We start from the raw sequence: 20311 nt of genomic DNA, 5'->3' as shown, positions 1-20311 counted from the left end.
GTGCGGGAGAGGGAATAAACCATCCCTGACCACCGGCGAGGAGCTCTCGCTGGCTCGTAAATTCGAGCTCGAGGTCCAGGGGAGTGCGTTCAGTCCACCTCAGCCGTGTGCACACCCGCTTGCCAGCAGGGCTCGGTCCACACACAGCAGCAGCTTCACTGACAAACAGCAGGCTGTTGTTTTGTGGCTGGTTCAACAATTTGGACGTCTACAGGAAACGCTTTGGCTGCATTTGTGTCCTGGCTGAGAAAGTGACACGTTAATGTTCAACTCCTGTAATTTAGTTGGGATGTAACCTGACAAATCAAATGTATACAATCAAATCTTTGGATTTGTTGTCTTCTTTCTCCTCTTTTGTCTTCTTTCTCCAATACAAAAGGTGTTCATATTGTTTCTTTATTTTCTCTTTAGTCCAAAGTCTTCAGCTTTGGAGGCATGTGTGCATATGAATATCCATATTTTATGCATGGGATGTTTTACTGCAAATAAAAAAAAGCCATATCAAACCAAGAAAAAAGCCTTGCCCTTCAGAACAGCCATTGATTTAACCAAAGTCAAGGAGCACAGGAGCCGCCAGACATTTCTCCATTTAATCTGGTTGACTGATCGGGAAAAATCATTGATTCTCTCCATTAATCATCTCAGGAGAGTCTGTCCAGCATCGGCACGTCGGTGTAGTTAGGAAGGCCGGCCGTGAGGAGGCAATCACTGCAGAGGGGACAGGTCTTTGTGGAGAGAGTGCAGCAGCTGCATAGATTTTGTTGGGGACATAATAACCATTATTTCCCCATACACACACACAATGCCGACCAATATACTGCCTCAAAATGGCCGAGGCTTTTGTTGCAACTGCGGGAGACACATTGCCTGATAACCACTTTGCACAACAGTGCCAGGAGCAGGCGTCTCGTTAAAGTGTTTTGTCATGGTTGCTTCAGCAGTGAGCAGGAACACTCCTGTTTACTCTGTGGGGAGGGGGTGTAGGAAGAGGGGGTGGAGGGGGTGCTCTGAAAATGGGTGCATTGTTATTCGATGACACACAAACACACACACACACATCTGAAACTGCAGGCTTCAGTGTCCACAGACAATAACTGGCCAGCCAGCGGGAACATGACATCAGGTAGGTAAGGAGTGTACACGTGTGTGTGTGTGTGTGTGTGTGTGTGTGTGTGTGTGTGTGTGTGTGTGTGTGTGTGTGTGTGTGTGTGTGTGTGTGTGTGTGTGTGTGTACAGGAGGACCTGCCTATCTAGACTCCTGGGCAGTATTTGAATGGGTCAAGTTGTAATTAGGCCTACATAGATTTTTAAAGAGTGAGACCAGGGGGCAACCTGTTGACCCAGGAAAGACTGGAATTTGAATACTTAGGGAAAGGATTTCCTCCTATGTGTATTATAAATATACTACATGGACACAAGAAACCTGTGGTCCAACGTGTCCCCAGAAGGCTGACAAAGCTCCTGCTGCCTTTCATTTGATCTCTGCAGCAATAAGCCCTGCTGTAATTCTGGTTAAAGCAGCTTCCGGCCGCACGTTGTTCAACTCCCATCAACAAGCCGCAATCAGTGCTGAAGAGTGAGGAATAGAGGACCTGGAAGCCAACAGGACTCCTATTGAACCAGCTGTGGTGTCATGACCGCCTCCAGGAGCACGCGTAAACCCCGTGGAGCCACATATAACGGGAGTGTTGTGTAAACCCCGACATGAGCCGATCAACGGAAATCAATCAGATCAATTCCGCTACTTGTGTGGGAATTATGTCGGGAAAAAAGAAGAAGAAGAAGAAGAAGAAGAAGAAGAAGAAGTCAAAGCCCGCATAACATACTTTACCCCAGGCGAGATCAAACAGTGTGTTCAGATCAGAGAGCTTTATTGCCACTAATGTCTCATGTGAGCAGAGGACAAACATACAGGCCGGACAGATTTGCTTCTGCATGAACGGAACACGCTGCAGTGTTATTTCTTCATCCGACTCATCTCCCCAGAATAAAGCAGAGACCCTTTCGGAGCACATACCTCTATGTAGCCGGCCAGCGCGGGGACCACAATGCCCAGAATCAGGACGGATATCGCCGGGACTGAACCCATCTTCCACGATCTTCGGTTTGCAGCTACTCTTACAATAACTTATATATCCTGGGAGAGCTGCGTGCGCGAGAATAAAGAGTCCTTGGGAATAATCTGTCCCGGAGAGCGGGACGAGTCCTGCTCCGCTTGTTTTGTTACCCGAGCTCGAGAGAAAATGTTGCTGGCAGACTGAGTGTCGGTGTCCTCTGTGAATGTGGACTGAGGGTACGTATATGTCGTCTCTGTGGCGGCTATGCTGCCTCCTCCTCCCTCCGTCCCTCCTCTGGCACAGCGGATCCACGCGGAGCAGCGCGCGCTGCGCCACCTGGCGGCCGGTGCGGGAGCGCGCATCCAGCGCCACGCGCTGCTCCTGCCAGAGTGGCTCAGTCATATTATGCCGACGGCCCAAGAGCAAGACCTCCTATCTGATTTGAGAATACAAAAAACAATTGGTGTTGAGGGATACCCAATACAAAATATAAAATACAAAAAAAGAAAAATGAAACTAGATAAAGAGAAATACACAAAGGGCCGATCAGGGGTTTCCACTTTTCCTGGACTATTTTGCAGATAGAAGGTTTTCACTTTTGCCATCAATAAAATGGCACCTGTCAGGTATACTGGGCTCACAACTACACAAAGTACACAAGTGTGGCCCTTCCTTGAGTATTTCCGGCCTTTACTCACTGTTTGTGATGTTTTATTTGCCAAATACTCAACTTATACGTTCTGCAGTGAAATGCTTTGTTGCCGTCCAGTAATGTGCTTTGACGTAAAATATCAGAAATTCGAGAAATAACCTGCAACAACAGTAGTAGAAATGACAATATAATATATACTTTATTGGTCCTTGTAAGGGCGTCAGTGTGTTGCTGTCACAATGACAGAAATATTTACAGGTAAAGATAAAATAGATATGTATTTAGAAGTGTATAAAGAATACAAACAAGAATAGTGTAAATATTTTTTTTAAAATCAAGAGAGCAACAACAAGCCGTATTATATAAAATGCAAGCAGCGTTGGGAGGGAGATAACGCTCCATATTCAGGCTCAATTTTCCCAAAGGATAACTGGCATGATGAGATTTTGGAGGGATCCATGACCGCTCACACAAAATGAAATCACCACTTTACAGACAACATCTTTATGATAATCCCATGCACTTTTAAACAAAATTCAGTTGTTTTCTTTCAGCCTAAATGTATTGTTTTCTCTGAAAATGGTGTATTGGAACATTTATTCTCAACAGTCCTGGCATGGATACGCTGAGAGTCTTGTGAATCCAATGAGCCTAATCATGATGTTAGTCCCCATAGTAGCCTATTTAAATGAGAAAATGTTTTCCAACTTAATATCGCTATAGAAAATGACCTCGTGGTGATAAATACATCCTCATGAAACCTTACAGCTCGAGACCTCGCCAGATGCCGGGTTCCCCTATAGGTTTAATGACAATAAGGTGGTTTCTGCAGTTCACACAACAGAAGTGCTTGCTCTAAAAAAATAAAAAAAGAACAGGTCTGTGGGTCTCTTAGAGGTTTACTGTAAATATGTATGTGCTTTTGCTTAAGTGACAATTTAAAGGCAGGACGTTTACTTGTCATGGAGTATTTTGATAATGTATAGTGTCGTGTTGCTACTTAATCAAAGAGTCGACATACTTCTTTCACCACTTCTGTTTGTTCAAATGCGACTGAAGAGGCAATGCCATGCTTTTCTTTTGGGAAGCAGAAGAACGGTGGTTACAGAGTATTTTGGCTGTTAAAAACTGAGCGAATGATCCAATATGAGGGAACATTTTGGAAGGTAATGAAATGGACAAAAATACAATTTTCTTTGTTCAATTGGTTGTATTAATAGGGATATTACACACACACACACACACACACACACACACACACACACACACACACACACACACACACACACACACACACACACACACACACACTGAATGAGTCTCCCACACATTTGTTTCTTTTCTTCCTAAAGTTTCAGTTGTATTTCTCTCAGATGTCTTTTTTAAAACGGCATCTTGTGAATTTGATCTTTCCCATCAAATTGTTTTTTCATTTTTTAAACAATCGGCCAGTGGACATGTTTGAACAAGTTGAACATGTTTGTTTGTCAAGCCTAATCATGGGACACATTGTTTTGAAGAAAACAGAGCAAACAATTACTTTTAGCTCAGAGAGGTTTAGTAAAAAAAAAAAAAGGGTTGAACTCTCTTCAAGTGTTTGAATTTCTTTGGTTTTAGGAAACAAATAAGCTGCAATGTGGCACTCATTTTCATTTACTGAAGGTATCCATCTCCACTTTCCTCTCAAAAGAGACTTGAGTAGCTGCACATGGGTCCTAAACAAACACAATAGGATTAATGCTTGTGTATTAAAGTGGTACAATGGAGTCCAGTATTATTCATAATGCGTATTATATATAGAAACGTTCCTTAGTCATGTGGTTAAAAAGCACTCTAGTCAGGGAGGATTTTTATTTATTTGACCCCTCAACACGGTCATGGATGATAATATGAAAGAAGCCTGGGGAATAATTCCAAGAAACGCCCATTGAAGTAGTTCTAGTCATCCCCAACTCCTTAAACCCAGCTACGTCTGACTCACAGTTTTGTTCAATACTCAAATTAAACAGTGTTGATACTTACTACTGTCTTTGTTTCATCAAATATTTAGCTGTTTGTATTGACCTTACAATATAAAACACATATGTTCACCAGTGTGCAGTCGTTGTTAGTCTTGTGTGCTGTGTTTGGTCAGTGTATTCTTACACTCTAACAATATTGCTGACAAATCTAACTCAGACGATATCATTAGTAAAGTAGAATGTTTAAAGAGTTTGAGATTGAGCACAGCAGTGTGTAACTGGTTCAAACTAAATCAGATCGAATGAACCGTTTGGTAACTGTATTTTGAAAGTTCTGAGGTTTAGAGCACAGAACCCTGAGATCAGAGCATAGAACCATGAGGTCATAGAACCCTGAGGTCAGAGAACAGAACCCTGAGATGAGAGCATAGAACCATGAGGTCATAGAACCCTGACATGAGAGCATAGAACCATGAGGTCATAGAACCCTGAGATCAGAGCATAGAACCATGAGGTCATAGAACCCTGAGGTCAGAGCACAGAACCCTGAGATCAGAGCATAGAACCATGAGGTCATAGAACCCTGAGGTCAGAGAACAGAACCCTGAGATCAGAGCATAGAACCATGAGGTCATAGAACCCTGAGATCAGAGAACAGAACTCTTGTATCAAAGCATCAAACCATGAGGTCATAGAACACTGAGATAAGAGAACCCTAAGATCAGAGCATTGAACCCTGAGGTCAGAGCATACTAGAACCCTGAGGTCAGAGCACAGAACCCTAAGATCAGAGAACCTGGAGGTCAGAGCATATAACCTTGAGCCAGAAGTATACTGTTGCAGTTCCTCTCTGTGGTCACCGGATGGCAGTAAACACACAGGATTTAGATTTTGCTCAACAGTCATTGCCTGTCATCTGCATTATATCTGCATTATCTGCATATATATATATATATATATATATATATATATATATATATATATATATATATATATATATATATATATATATATACAGGACCGGGGCCGCATATATATATCTATATATCTATATATATCTATATCTATATCTATATATATATATATATATATATATATATATATATATATATATATATATATATATATATATATATTTGGACCATTCTAATCGCTTGTCACTCTATGTTCAATGTACTGTGTGGAAATGGAAGTATGCTATTGCAGACGAGACTGACAATATTAATACAAATGGACGAGAGCAGGCCGCAATAACTGCAGTCAAGTTAGACAGTTTTTAGCAGTCTTCACAGAATAAACAGGATGCCACAGAAACAGGGACTCTGTAGACCATGTTTGGATGTGTGTTTGTAAGTATGTATTTATGTAGAAATGTGCGTTCTGCATTGTATGCTCTCCTTTGTTTTTTTATGTCTGCATGTAAAACACATGGCTACTCTTATAAAATGTGTAAAAAAAATAAAATAAACATAATTATTATCAACCACACAGGATAATAAATAAATAATAATGATAAATAATAATTAAAACTTGAGAGTATTTGCCCACAATCGAACATTAAGTATTACAAATACACAGAAAATACGGATTTTCTATTAAACGTGGTGTTTGTTGTCAAATCTAAGAGCCAATCAGCTCTCTGATCTGGAGACAGCCAGGCGTTTCCCGTCATGCATTGGGTCATGCAGTCGGTGGAGGGCTGCATGACCTGGCTGTAAAAGCTGCAGCCGCCTCGATCTCTTGAGGTCATCCTTGACCACGTGTTCAAGACGTCAGAGCAAGCCGGGTCCACTCGGACACAAATCTAACCGGCATGCATTGCGGATCGCTGGCGATCGATTCAGCGCAGGACGGCCCCTCTCCAACGAGCCGACTCGAAGATCCCATTGGTTAGCCGACAAAACACACGTCATCCCTGCACTGCTGCAGATTTAATTCAATTGGACGACTTGGGTGTTTCATTTTTCCAATTGGCTGCACTTAAAATGACCGTTAAGCTATATTCACGATTAATAAACACATTGGCAGTAACATCGTTAACCTCCTCACAATATTGTTCAATCCCGACAGCAACATATACTCTTTTGTGACGACAATCTTAAAATATCTCGAATTGTTTTAGCCCCGGAGTAAATAACCACCAATCAGAACCCGGATTTCCGCGCGTTGCTAGGCAGATTATGTTAATATATGCAACGCAGCCGTCTCTGCAGCTACCATTCTGAGGTAAGAACAACTTGTACGCTTTCCACTTAATGTAAGAAAAATAGGATTTGCTTCAAGACTGCTTATGTAGCTTCACTCCTCGATAGTATTTCTGTTAATCTACAATAAATGAGCAGGATGTTTTGGCGCATTTGAACCGATATAACGTGTATGTTTTTTCTTTGGGTCTCTTCGATGTGGCGGCTGTTGTTGTTAGTCCCACCCAAAATGGAGCCCGTTCTTCCTTGTTCACAGTAGTCTTGAAGGGCTGGGCTCAACTAGAAATGGGGGACGGGTGGGTGTACCCAAATAATGTTGTCTCTTGCCGCTAGAAATCCCTCCGTGTGAAACATTGCAGATTGCGGCCCCGGTCCTGGGCTCAGTCCAGTAACGGTTAGCTGTCGGGTCGGCGCTACTTTGGGACGATACGGCCGTAAAGCGTGTGTTGCGCTGCGGTAAATGCCCGGGTTTCTAAAGCGCTGGTTTGTGTGGTATGGTCCAGTTGGGACCGAGAACCTGCGGGGTTAAAATAGGGGGGAATTTAATTTTGTATTGATTATACCAAGAAGATTTCTGTATGAGTTTATAGAGTCGTAATGTTTCCCGGTGGCTTTTGTGCCCACATGCGGCTGTATTTAGACCCAGTTTCCTGGGCGGCCTCGTGAGCAAACGTTGAGCTGGTTTTCCCTCGTACCCCCGCTGAGAGTCCTGTGTAACCGCTCACAGCCAGGAGTGTCATGCTGCTTTATTTCGGCGTGAACCTCCTGTCAGCAGGAGCATAAATAACTGTGTCTGGACAACCCGCAAATACCCGTGTTGCAGATTGCACGTGGGGTTTTAAATGCAGTGTCACTTTGCAAAGAGGGAGAAGCTTCTGCAGAGCCTCGTTATTGCAGCCAAACAGCTCTTCTGTGTTTAGTGCATCATATACCTGTGATGAACCTGTAACAGAGGCTCCCTTGCATTACATTGTTAACATTGCCATGATTGAAATTATGCATCACTGTCAGTCTCAAATACATAATGAAATCAAGCCATCCATATTTTTTTAACTTGACCTGTTATCACCATGTAGCATTATTATTATTATTATTATTATTAATAATCTTATTGTTATGATTAGAGTTATGGTTCCCACTCATCTTGTCTGTGTGCATCACAGGCGTCTCTGGCTCCCTTCAAGAGCAAAGTGGTAGGTGACGTGGTTGGCAACGTGCTGCCATGGAGACCATGGAGACCAAACAGGAACCATCGGCTGTGTGGAGTCAGACTTCTGACAACGATTCAGGCAACGGCACACAGGTCTGAACTCACCCTAAAGTGCTGTATTCAACCAGTTATTTGCAGTAGAACAGAATACAGCAAACACACTCACCAGATGCATCCTTCTGCCCACTACCCATAGTTTCTTCTGTGTCCCGAAATTCACTATTCACATAGTTTTAAATAATGGAGTATAGTGGGATTGTTGTGGTTCCTTGCACTCAGAAAGAACTTGAGGACAAACATGCACCATCATTTGTTCAACACTAATATGGAGGATTTATGGCCTTTGTGTCTCCTGCACACGTGTTGCAGGTGCATTTTGAAGGCGGCACCGTGGCCCAGATCGTGTACAGTGACGACCAGACGGACCGGGGACAGCAGCAGGTGGTTTATACAGCAGACGGGAACTCCTACACCTCTGTAGAGTCCGCCGAGCACACACTGGTTTACATACACCCTGCAGATGGCACTCAGGTAAGAACAGATCTTTTTTTTTTTGAGCAGAGCTATTTTTACTTGACAGAAGAATAGCATGCATTTATGAACAGTTGGGGTTCTATGGTTTGTTTAAGGATGCTGTGGCATATAGTCTTGGGAGTCATTCTTGACTGCATGTATGGCACATTTTTGCGCAAAATAAGCATTAACCCTCTGAAGAGTTTGATTTATTTTCACTGTCTTGGCTCAAAAGTGCCTCGTATGCATGAATGAATGCGTACAATTCCTTGCATGTACTCGGTTGCTCACAGCTCCCCATTAAACTTCTCTTTCAGACTGTATTTGCCGATCAGCCACAAGTGGCTTACATTCAGCAGGATGGTACAACGCAACAGGTAAGTTTACCCGGCACTGTCATGTCGGCGCTGTGTGCCACCTGCTTTTCTTCAGCCTCAAAGCAATGTGATCTCATTCGTAGGTCACAGTTTTGCTGCCGAGTGGACAGAACATGAATGCTGCCAATCTACATGTTCTCAGTAATGTAGCTGAGGCTCCCCAAGCGATCCTGGAGCCGGTTTCCCAGGTGAGGACATGGCATGAAAACGGCTTGTGACATGATGAACAAAAATAGTCTTCAGAAATATCACGAGTGAAACATTTCAGTCCCTCAGAAACAAATTATTGACGGATGTTTCATGACTTGTCGATCGCAACATTTATTCTTGCATGCACAGAATATCATGAATATATACATTCTCTGTTGGACGCATTTATTTTGTTTACATTTTGATTTAATTGTTACATGTAAACAAGCTTAGAGATGAGGACGTATGAGCGTTTCTCGCGTAAAGATAAACGAAGCGATATTGAAACTGTGAAACAATCAAACACAGGAGCAGCTGTCCGTGGCCAATTCGCTCCCCTCCATGGCTGACATCGCGGACCCCCCCATCAGTCCCCTCGGGGCCACAGACTCCACAGACGAGTCGGACGAAGATGAGGATGAAGACTCTGAGATGGATGAGTGGGAACCTCATTTGCCTCAGTCATTTAACCCTCACAGCCTCTGTGAGTGTTGTCCGGTCTGTCAGATGTAGAGCAGACGGCAGAGGGTGTCGAGTCTCTTGCTGTGTCTCGAGCGGAAATGATGCTTTATGTAACTCAGTCGGCTCACTGCAGACACCACATGACAGAGTCAAAATACAGAACATTAGAGCAGATCTTGTTCTGTCCTACAACATGTTTTTCTTTTTGATAAGCAATGTGATCTGACGTGTTTATTATTTTTTGATTCACAAATCTGCCAAACTGAAAATTGAAATAATAATAATTCAACTGATAATTCAAATGTTATGACCAGTGGTTGTGGAAACTTTAAGTAGAAAAAAACAAAGATTAACACATAATATTTACCCCTCCATTTGTGGCTTCTCAGGGTGTGACGAGTGTAATATTGCCAACCCTACTGTGTGCCTGAAGCACGGCCCCCTGCACCCGATCCCCAACCGGCCTGTGATGTCCAAGGCCCGGGCCAGTTTGCCTCTGGTCCTCTACATCGATCGCTTCCTGGGCGGCGTGTTCTCCAAGCGGCGCATCCCCAAGCGCACTCAGTTTGGTCCCGTGGAGGGACACCTGGCTTCTCAGGGTGAACTGCAGGACCACTACATCCATCTAAAAGTAAAACCGCACTCTGCATGACGGATCTCTGTAGTTTTTATTTGGTATTTAGCTGCACCGAGTAAAATGTTAGAGTAAAAATACATCTGCCGTTTTATGCAGGAGTATATTTAACAGTGTATTTGCCCTTTGGTTAAATATGACATTCTGATATTGGATAGGGATACTTCAAAATTGTGACTGTCTTGGAGTTGTAATATTAGTTCTCTGTGAATGAGAGAGTTTTCTAGGAAAGTGCTGAGTTGTACTCTCTGTCTGATCTCTACTCTGTTGTCGTAGCTGTGCTTACTGGATGCAGAGAAAGAGGGAGAGAAGTCTGATGACATGTGGTTGGACCTTTCTGATGAAGACAGCTGTAACTGGATGATGTTTGTGAGACCGGCTCAGAATCACCTGGAGCAGAACCTGGTCGCCTACCAGTACGGCTCAGAGATCTTTTACACCTCCATCAAAAACATCCAACCCAAACAGGAGCTCAAGGTCAGTCCTGGGTCGTGCAGTTTGTGTGTCACGTTGTGCGTTTGTCTTGCGTAATGTAGAGACACATCGATGGCATTTTCTCAATTCCAATTAGTTTTTTTAAGTCTTATCCGCCGTAATTCACATTGTACACAACTGTGTGTGTGTGTGCGTGGCCACGGGAGGAAATGTAGTTTTGTTCAGTCAAATATCTAGTAACTCAAAAGCCAGATATTTTTCTCAGGCGGTGGCCGAGACAAGTCACAGCTGACAGGAGAACAAATGAAGGATATTTAAATAGTCAATTTGTGTTTTTGAATGATATTTCCCTCTGCAGGTGTGGTATGCAGCATCGTATGCAGAGTTTGTCAACCAGAAGATCCACAATGTTACAGAAGAAGAGAGAAAAGGTGAGTCGCTGCCTTTCACACGATATCAACACCAAAAAACAAACATATTTACTGAATGTCTCTCACATTAACATCACAGATCAGAATAGCAGAACCAACACAACTCCTGTGTATTCTGTGCTGGAGCTTTTTTTTTAAACTTGCTCCAATGGCAATCAAGACAGAGGAACATTTTTGTTGTTCTTCTTTTAATTTTAGTTATAAGTAAGATTTAAAGTCTTAAATTTAGCTTGCCTTAAGCTGTTTGAACCCTTAGTGAGAACACATGTCCCATTACAAACTGTTCCAACAGTAAGAGGGGTTTGTAGTCGTGGTTGATCCTTGTTCTTACTTTCTGTTCCTTCAGTGCTCCGGGAGCAAGAGAAGAACTGGCCTTGTTATGAGTGTAACCGCCGCTTTGTGAGCTCTGAACAACTGCAGCAACATCTCAACATGCACGATGACAAATTAAACTCTGTTACAAGGTAAAACCCCCTTTCCTCATATTATTCTACATTTTTTTCACATTGGAGCCCAAATGCCCAGATTCATTGTTTTGTTCCTCTCTCAGATCCAGAGGGCGTGGTCGAGGAAGAGGCAGGAGGAGATTTGGGACCGGAAGAAGACCGGGACGCCCGCCTAAATTTATACGTTTGGATCCACCAGTCGACGCCGCTGAGGAAAAGACGACGGTAAGGCACGCATTAATACGGACTGTGTTGATTAATCGAATCGATTGGCTCTGAAAAATTGTAACAGACCTTTTACCTTTTTAATCAGGAGATGCTGGAATTGGCAGAGACGCCTCTGGAGGAGCGAGGGGAGGGAGCTCAGAACGGGTTGACGGTGGTGGAGATGGAGATGGACATGGAGTCGGAGGCTGCGCCTGGGAGCGAGGCAGAGGGGCAGCTTATCCCTCCAGCAGAGGAGCCGGTTTCAGAGTCCATCACGCCGCCCTCCAACATGGACCTGCCCGTTCCACTAAAGGAGGACCCATCACAGAGCAGCCAATCGGACTCCCACCTCACATGTCAGGACATTCGGCGTGCCAAGAGGATACGGGTAAGACTGCTGTGGTCAGCGGAATGCAACAGTGCTTTAGATAAGTTTTTTATGTGGTGCCCTAGTGGCCATGTTTGCTTCACAATAGTGTGTCTTTCTTCCTCAATGCATGCGTCCCTTAAAGATGGATGTGCAGGTAGGTAGGACCAGGAGGATGGCAGAAAAAATCTATGTGCTTCAAAGATTCCTTTTGTCATTTTCCATGGTGTTAATATTCACGTGAAATTTCTGGATATTCCCCCTCCGTGCACACTCCATTGCATCCATTAGCTTCATACCATGTCAGAGCAGAGCCATGTCAGTAAACACTGATACTAGTTCCTCCCTCTTCCTCTCTTTTGTCCACCTCAGAATGCAGCACTGCAGCACCTTTTCATCAGGAAGAGTTTTCGTCCCTTTAAATGCACTCACTGTGGAAAGGCCTTCCGGGACAAAGACAAGCTGGAACAGCACCTGCGGGTCCACGGCCGGGACGCCTACTCCTTTTCCTGCCACTTTTGCAGCAAGAGCTTCACAAGTGACTCGGCCCTGGATGACCATCTGCTGGTTCACACGGAAAACCGCTCCTACTCTTGTCTCTTATGCACAGAAACCTTTGAGAGGCTGGACCTGCTCAAGGACCACGTAGGGATGCATGCTGTGAACGGCTGCTTCACCTGTCCCTCCTGCAAGAAGACATTTACTGACTTCATCCAGGTCAGTAATGCATGTCTCTATGGCCTGTCTGAAAGGGTTAGAGAAGTGAAATCAATTTGTAAGTGCCTTAAACATTCCATCCAGACCCAATTGTATTGTTTCTGTGATCAAATTAGCCTACTGCTCCCGTTATTTATTACCACAATATACATAAGTTTGTTCTTCAATACAGCTTAGAATTAAGCAAAAAGCCACACTCTGTTTTGAAATGGTGCATTGACGTCTTTACTCAGACTTCAGATGACAAAGTTTTCTCTTCCTTAGGTGAAGAAGCATATCCGCTGCTTCCATTCAGAGAAGATCTTCCAGTGCCCAGATTGTGACAAGGCCTTCTGCCGGCCGGACAAGCTGCGTTTGCACATGTTACGCCACTCTGACCGCAAGGACTTCCTGTGCTCAACATGTGGCAAACAATTCAAGGTAATAAGAATAGATAGAGCGTTGAAAGAGAACAGTAAGTAGTAAATGGAGATCTCATTTCTTATGTGACATTACATTTCCTGTGGCATGAAGAGAAAAGATAAGTTGCGGGAGCACATGCAACGCATGCACAATCCCGACAGAGAGGCCAAGAAGGCGGACCGGATCCACCGCTCCAAAACCCTCAAACTGAAGGTGCCCACCACGGACTTCGAGAGCTTCATGTTCAAATGCAGAGTGTGCATGATGGGCTTCAGACGCAGAGGAATGCTGGTGAGCAACAAGTCACAGAAAGTGTTTTGTTTGTTGATAAAGGAGTTGGAGATATTTTAGTACACTTTGCTTTATTCTTCTGGTTCCAGGTCAATCATTTGTCTAAGCGTCACCCAGAGATGCGTATTGATGACGTGCCTGAGCTCACGCTGCCTATTATCAAGCCCAACAGGGACTACTTCTGCCAGTATTGTGACAAGGTCTGTTTCCTCCATCCGGTCATGTGCACTTTGAGTTTTGTCACAGTTATTTATTTAATATTCATTTAAAGTTACAAACATGCAATTCTTCCGCTTCACCTTAAACTCTGAACCTCAGCTTTCAGTAGATTCGCAAATCAATCTGATGGATCTGTGTGCAGGTGTATAAGAGCGCCAGTAAGAGGAAAGCACACATACTGAAGAACCACCCGGGGGCCGAACTGCCTCCCAGCATCCGTAAGTTGCGTCCGGCTGCTCCTGGTGAACCAGACCCCATGTTGAGCACACACACACAGCTGACTGGCACCATCGCCACTGCACCGGTCTGTTGCCCTCACTGTGCCAAACAGTACAGCAGCAAGGTTAGCATTAAGCTCCGTCAAAGATATTATGAATATTTCCACAAAGATTGTCTCATTCACAATTCTCTGCTGTGTCTTGGACCGTCCTGATACCTCCCTGCGCTGGTGTCTCAGACTAAGATGGTTCAGCACATCAGAAAGAAGCATCCAGAGTTTGCTCAACTCGTCAACACCATCCAGACTCCTCTGACGACGGCTGTCATCAGCAGTGCACCTGCAGTCATCAGTGCTGACGGTACCACAGCTGAGGCTGTAGTGGTAAGAGCGAGTAACAAACATATATGTGGAGTTCTTACGATTTGTGCAAATAAATGTTAATATGAAAGAAAACTGGACTCTGCAGCAGAATCAATAAAGAAGAAAAGATCAACTCATATACATCGGATATATCTAAAGAAATCTTATTTTCTCCACAGACTACAGATTTGCTGACCCAAGCCATGACGGAGCTTTCTCAAACACTGACCACAGACTACCGCACAGCTCAGGGAGACTACCAGAGGATCCAGTACATCCCAGTGTCTCAGGCAGGAGGAAACATGTCCCAGCCGCAACACATTCAGCTGCAGGTGGTGCAGGTGGCTTCGGTAAGATCCAGGAGCTGCTCTGGGACTTAGGTTTTGATCATTTTATTCGTTGTAATCCTGAAAGAGTGACTCATCATTCAAAAAGAATATCAGTCACAACAGTATCACAGTGCTACACTTTGACATCTGGGAGTTGCCTGATATGAACACTTAAAAGTAAAACGGGTAGAGTTGCTTGTTCTGTCGTGGTTTGAGGTGAAAGTAAGAACGTTTTGTTTCCCTGTGTTTCACAGGCCTCCCCCCCACATTCCCAACACCCGACAGTAGATGTGAGCCAGCTGCATGACACTCATGGCTACAGCCAGCACTCCATTCAGGTACAACACATCCAGGTCAACGAGGCCTCGGGCACCGGACAAGGTGCCAACCAGGTAAATCCTATGATCATGACACACGTTGTGGGTCCCATTATGTGAAGATTGATAACAGAATATTGCATCTTTTCTCTCTTTTTTTAGGTCACCGGTCAGGCTCTAAGTCCCACCTCCCAGCAGCCCAGTCAGGAGCTGAGCCCCACCCAGCTGACCCCTGTGACCTTAGCTCAGAGCCACACCCTGCAGGCCAGCAGCACCCAACAGCAGCAGCAGCAGCAGCAGCAGCAGCAGCAGGGGACTGTGCAGCACGCCTACATACCAGGGAACTGGAACTACCGAGGTTACTGTGAGTAACATGCTCCCGTCCAGTCAGACTGTATGTTTTTTACAATTTCACTCTCGGGTTAATATGTAACCTTTTTTTCTCCCTGTAGCAGCGTCTGAGATCCAGATGATGGCTCTACCTCACACGCAGTATGTGATAGCTGAGGCCAGCACTCCTGTTTCTGGAGTCAACAACAACCAGGTGAAAACGGTGAGTGAATGTGGTTGTTACCTGTTAGATTAAAGGGACATTAAAATATGTTAGACTGTTGTTTAGGTAATCACTGTAATGTTGTTTCACTTTTTATACCCATGTGTTTTTATAGGTAAAGCGTATTGCAACTGCAATAATGAAATGTGATAGAGTATGGCTATTTTAAATAATTTCTTTACTGATTTTACAGAACATTGTAATATTTACCGTTACCCTCATATAGAATGACAGGAACCGGGATAGAAGATTTTGGCAATGTTTGGCCCCTGCTGCCGGATGAAAATGAGAAATTAGCATAAATTGCGGCACCAACTGAACCCTGATTGTGAAACTAAAGACGTTGTCATCCCTGTCCTGCAGACGCACTACGTTATTTCCGAGGGTCAGACTGAGCTGGAGACTAAACAGTCCGTCCCTCAGAGCACAACACAGGGCCACGTGGAACACCTGGAGCAGCAACCGGCCAATCAGCAAGCCACCACGCAGTACATCATCACCACCACCACCAATGGCAGCGGCACGAGTGAAGTTCACATCACCAAACCCTGAACTGTGCCGCCATGAACTCTGCAAACCACGACCTGCTCCTGCATGTACCTCAGCAGCTCGTATGCGCGTTAATGAACACGCACACAATCGCACACGGATACATACAGCGCCATATCGGGGATGACTTGATGACCAGCACAGTTTTATGTGTCTGCAAGATTTTGAATGAGCTGTTGAGTTGCAAGCTGCCGGAACTTTGCGAAAACAAAGTTTTGGGAGAGAGAAATGCAAAGTTTAGTTTTTAACAGAATATATAAACAAAGACTGAACTTGCTTTAACGATGCAGCACTGGAAAACATTTTTATTGAAACTGCTGAATACAGGGACAGTATGAGTATATAATTTAATGAAATACAGGGTCCTGTACACATTTTGAAAGCATGGACTGTAAAATCCAACATTTTACAGTCTCGCTGTGTGCACTACTGAAGTGATGGAAATGATTTGTTGCTCAGTCCGGACACATATTGGAGTGCCCATTTTACACATTTGTAAAGTTACATGACTTTCTTAAGTATAGTATTATGTAATTTCTGGAATGGGATACAGAACTAAAAAAATACTACACCTGTATAAAAGAGTTCTCTGGTTGGCTGTTGAATTGTGTGTTCATGCCCAACACCGTCTGCTGTGTCGTATGTTACTATACTGTCGCTGATCTCCCATGTAATTTGTGTCCTTAAATTTCCTTTTTGGAAATGCCTCAGAATTTTTTTATTCACGTAGTGGATTGTCATTAAAGTGTTGCAGTTATAAATATTAGGTACCAGCGTCACACATTTGCAACCAGACAGCTTTCATTGTATTTATGTTTATTAAAATACAAACTATATTGCAAGTACTTTATTTGTGGCTGTTGCTTCAAGAACAGCACAGTGTCGGAGTTAAGAAGGGGATATTCCTCTCATATTTCCTTATTTCTTTCCTAATAAAGTGAGAAAATAGGAGGTTATTCAGAAGGAAGAGCTCAAACCTTGTGATAGCAATCATCTGGCTACTGTGTGTTCATGAGCAAGGCATCAAGAGCTGAAACGTATAGTGTTACATGACTTCTGGTACTTAGATTTTCATTAAGTACTTGTAGGTTACCCATGAAGACAACACTGGTAAATACACAAAATGTAGGCCATTGTAAAATGCTGTTAATGTGCCCGTTATTTATATTAGTTCATAGACTTGTACAATGTAAAAATATTGCAAGAATATAATGAGACTTTGATCATGTACAGTGGCAATTTTGTCCTTTTGTCTGTGTTAAGAAATTAAATTCTTTTATATCTGCACACTGTTTTTCTGTTAAATTCATTGTGAAGGTGTTGAACTTGGGGAGCAAGCGGAGCCCAAACGTTCAGGTTCATTTCCAGATGAAACGCGGTCTTGATCTGTCTGAATATTGTTCCTGCGCTCACTGCTAGATGGCAGCATGGCCTCAGAAAACACAAACAAGGTTCAAAAGCATCTTAAAAGAGGCCAAAACATGACAACACAACAGACAGGTCTCAAACTCAATGATGTGTAAATGATCTCTCATCCACATGTGAACCTCTTTTAATTAAGGTTGTAATGCGATTCATGTGCAACAAGTTGGTAACGTGGTTGTTCACATGGTGTGACCTCATAATAGCTCAGTCACTCCTGGTGCACGTGGGCGGAGCAGGGCTTGTCCTCCACACAATCGTGATCAGTATGTTTCACACATTCCTTTGTGGATGGAAGGTATTCAAAGGATAAAGAAAACACCACCTAGATTCAACAAATCTTCCAGTAAAACCAGTTGAACACGCTGAACTAATCACATACCAGGAAGGTGTTTGGTGGTAAACTAATTGTTCTGGTGCAGTTTCAAACAACGTCTGGCTCTGTGTTGCTCTCATGCCTTCTCTGACAGTTTGCCATCCCCAAAGTCGAGAGGGTACGGGGACAAGGAGGGAGACGGGGCTGGAGCCCGGCCTGTAGATGGATGGAGGAGGTAAAGGAGGACGAGGGGAGGGAACCAGCTGAGAGGAGGCAAACACGGCAGAGGTAGGTCTGTGTCATTCAACTTCCATCACTAGTGTCTGAGTGGCAGAAATCTGCTCACCTGATGCTTCAGGGGTGACAGTCTGAGTGGAAGAGGGCTTTTTTTTGTATCATCTGTCATCGTGGTTCACCTCTGGGTTCACATCTCTGCTTACCAGAAATGACCAAAAATAACTCGATACATTGCTGGTTGAGGGAGAAGCTTCTGTGACAGCTGGTCCGTCATTATAAATGCATGTTACAGGGCAGAGTTTTGTTCAAAACTTTATTGTACATTCCAATGTGGAATTGACCAAACTGTATGAAAAGTGAAGCCAAACGATCTGTAACTTTCCACCTCCTGTCACATGTTGCTATAACAAACATGTGTTTTTAGACTTAAGAGTGTTTCGAGTGCCGCACAATGTTTGATCTAACTTCAATACAAATTAAAGGGACATTCCAGGCACCATATCTCATAAAAGAGATCCGATAGGAATGCTACAGTCAAATTACTTTAAGGCTGCGCTAATTCTCACAACATGTTGAAGTTCAATTTATCTTTGCATGACCCTTTTCCCTTCCCATGTCGTAATTAATAGTGTTCCCTTTAATTTCCAATAGAGCTGTTCTTACTCCTCTCTGTGTTGCTTTTTTTTTTTTTTTTTAACAGTTTGCTATCTACCTCTCTGTTGCTCCAGCAGTTCAAACCAATCACCGGTTGGACGTCAGCCACAGCAAACATCTTGGCTCCAGACTCTGAGGATACTGAGACAAGGCTGCTATAGTTTTGCTCCAGCAGGTGTAGTGTGGTCTGTCTGCCAGGGGGAGGCGACGCTGCACCCCTCTCTGGTGCTGGTGGATGTGCTCTGGAGGCTCCTGTTGGTGTGTCTGCTGTGGACAGTTCTGGGAGGTTGTGTCCATGCCCTGAAGTGCTGCCTGCGGCCAGAACAGAACCAGGTGAGCGCAGCGGCATGAGCTGAATCACTTGACCCTGTTGCTGGATGTTAATGCGATGAGTTTGCTTTAATTCAAGGAGGAGCTTCCACTGACCATGCAGCAGGAAGTTGTCACTGAAAACAAGAATTGCCACTCTTTAAGGTAACACGTCATTGTACAGCCATTCCTCCATCATATGATATCTCCTTTGGGGATTCATTTGGCAAGATATAGGACCAAAGACCATATAGGCCAGATATGATAGAACACTGTAAACATTCAGCACTTCCTTGCCCCGAGTGAGCCACAAACTGGGCCAAGATTTTTTTTAAAAATGTGGGTATATCTGCAGTTCTCCATTGACCTACTGCTTTATTCTTACAGGATGTCCCAGTCGAGGATCCTGGACCACAGCGTTCCTCTGGCCCATGTCCTGGTTGACAGCCTGCAGCTGTGTGTGCTCCAGGAGTCGCTGTCAGACCCTAGCACACCCCACATACAGGCTCTCCTCTCCAGGCTGGAGGTAAGAGGGAGAAAACCACCTTGAAGAAGAAAATACCCCCCCCCCCCCCCCCCCTCTCTCTCACACACAGACAGCAGCCTCCAGCAATACTTGTCATCTCCTGTGTTTTCACTCGCGCTTTGCATGTAGATCAGTGTGAAGTCTTTGTTGGTGATATTAGATCCAACCTTGTACTCAGGCATGCGCTGGTATTTTAGCCCCAAGGCTACACCCGGCTGCTGTCTTCTGCACTACGAATCAACCAGATTGGCGGCGGGGAGACATTTCAATGTCTCGTCTGCTTGTGTATTTTCCTGTATGCATTTCAGCACCATGACTGTGGCTCTGTGATAGTCAGTGAGTCAGTTAAGACCCCGTCCTCGCCTCCTGCATCAGCCTCAGGCCTGTTTGTGCCACGGACATTACGGTCTCAAAAATTCCACTATAGTGAGACTTAAAACCTTTTGACGGGTGGAGCGGTTTCCCTTTCCTTTAATTATAGAATGTTCCAAACATTTAAGACTTTAAATGACTATTGCAGAATCAGTATTGATTTTATGTGTTTTGGCATTTTTAAAGAGTGTGAAAATATTTCTTGGGACGGTTGCGTTTGTAGAAAAGATGTTTTAGTGGAAAATATATCTCAAATTCAACAAGTAAATTCCAACACACTGTCCCTATCTCTTGACATTTTTTTGTGTGACAATTATAAACGCAAATAAATGTATGTATGACTTTCGGTGGGTGAATCTATCCCAGGTGCCAC

The 20311-nt window shown here is 43.9% G+C and overlaps 2 protein-coding genes across 8 annotated transcripts in view; one reads left to right on the top strand and one right to left on the bottom strand.

Annotated features, from left to right (window-relative positions):
• Positions 1–2303, bottom strand: part of aplp2 (amyloid beta (A4) precursor-like protein 2) — a 48696-nt gene extending 46393 nt beyond the window's left edge. For all 5 annotated transcript variants that reach the window (XM_068584075.1, XM_068584077.1, XM_068584076.1 and 2 more), the window contains exon 1: positions 2018–2303. In XM_068584075.1, coding sequence (XP_068440176.1) covers positions 2018–2089 — 72 coding nt within the window. In that variant the 5' untranslated portion in view covers positions 2090–2303. The remainder of the gene's footprint in view (positions 1–2017) is intronic.
• A 4505-nt stretch (positions 2304–6808) lies between these two features.
• On the top strand, positions 6809–17389 carry prdm10 (PR domain containing 10). 3 transcript variants are annotated; one of them, XM_068585375.1, is made up of 23 exons: positions 6809–6896; positions 8038–8177; positions 8454–8615; positions 8915–8974; positions 9058–9162; positions 9473–9647; positions 10015–10256; positions 10536–10736; positions 11053–11125; positions 11472–11589; positions 11676–11796; positions 11885–12166; positions 12518–12862; positions 13127–13282; positions 13376–13555; positions 13645–13755; positions 13917–14117; positions 14232–14375; positions 14534–14704; positions 14938–15075; positions 15163–15364; positions 15456–15553; positions 15917–17389. In XM_068585375.1, the coding sequence occupies exons 2-23, from the start codon at positions 8097–8099 to the stop codon at positions 16103–16105; spliced, it is 3555 nt and encodes a 1184-aa protein (XP_068441476.1). In that variant the 5' UTR covers positions 6809–6896; positions 8038–8096; the 3' UTR covers positions 16106–17389. The 3 variants fall into 3 exon arrangements, with proteins under 3 accessions (XP_068441476.1, XP_068441474.1, XP_068441475.1); XM_068585373.1 differs by having other exon boundaries at positions 15453–15553; XM_068585374.1 differs by lacking the exon at positions 6809–6896 and adding an exon at positions 6958–7170 and having other exon boundaries at positions 15453–15553.
• The last annotated feature ends 2922 nt before the right edge of the window (positions 17390–20311 follow it).

The sequence above is a fragment of the Clinocottus analis genome, unplaced genomic scaffold (assembly GCF_023055335.1).
Source record: "Clinocottus analis isolate CAN_PGR_092001 unplaced genomic scaffold, fCliAna1.0.p SCAF_2, whole genome shotgun sequence".
Classification (NCBI taxonomy): domain Eukaryota; kingdom Metazoa; phylum Chordata; class Actinopteri; order Perciformes; family Cottidae; genus Clinocottus; species Clinocottus analis.
This window is presented reverse-complemented; position numbering and strand designations above follow the sequence as displayed.

What these genes read in the sequence shown, in the direction of transcription:
- prdm10 (XM_068585373.1), top strand. Translation starts at nt 8,097, where the DNA reads ATGGAGACCATGGAGACCAAACAGGAACCATCGGCTGTGTGGAGTCAG. An exon ending in CCGCTGAGGAAAAGACGACG is followed by an intron (nt 11,797 to 11,884) that starts GTAAGGCACGCA and finishes CTTTTTAATCAG; the next exon opens with GAGATGCTGGAATTGGCAGA. An exon ending in GGCGTGCCAAGAGGATACGG is followed by an intron (nt 12,167 to 12,517) that starts GTAAGACTGCTG and finishes TGTCCACCTCAG; the next exon opens with AATGCAGCACTGCAGCACCT.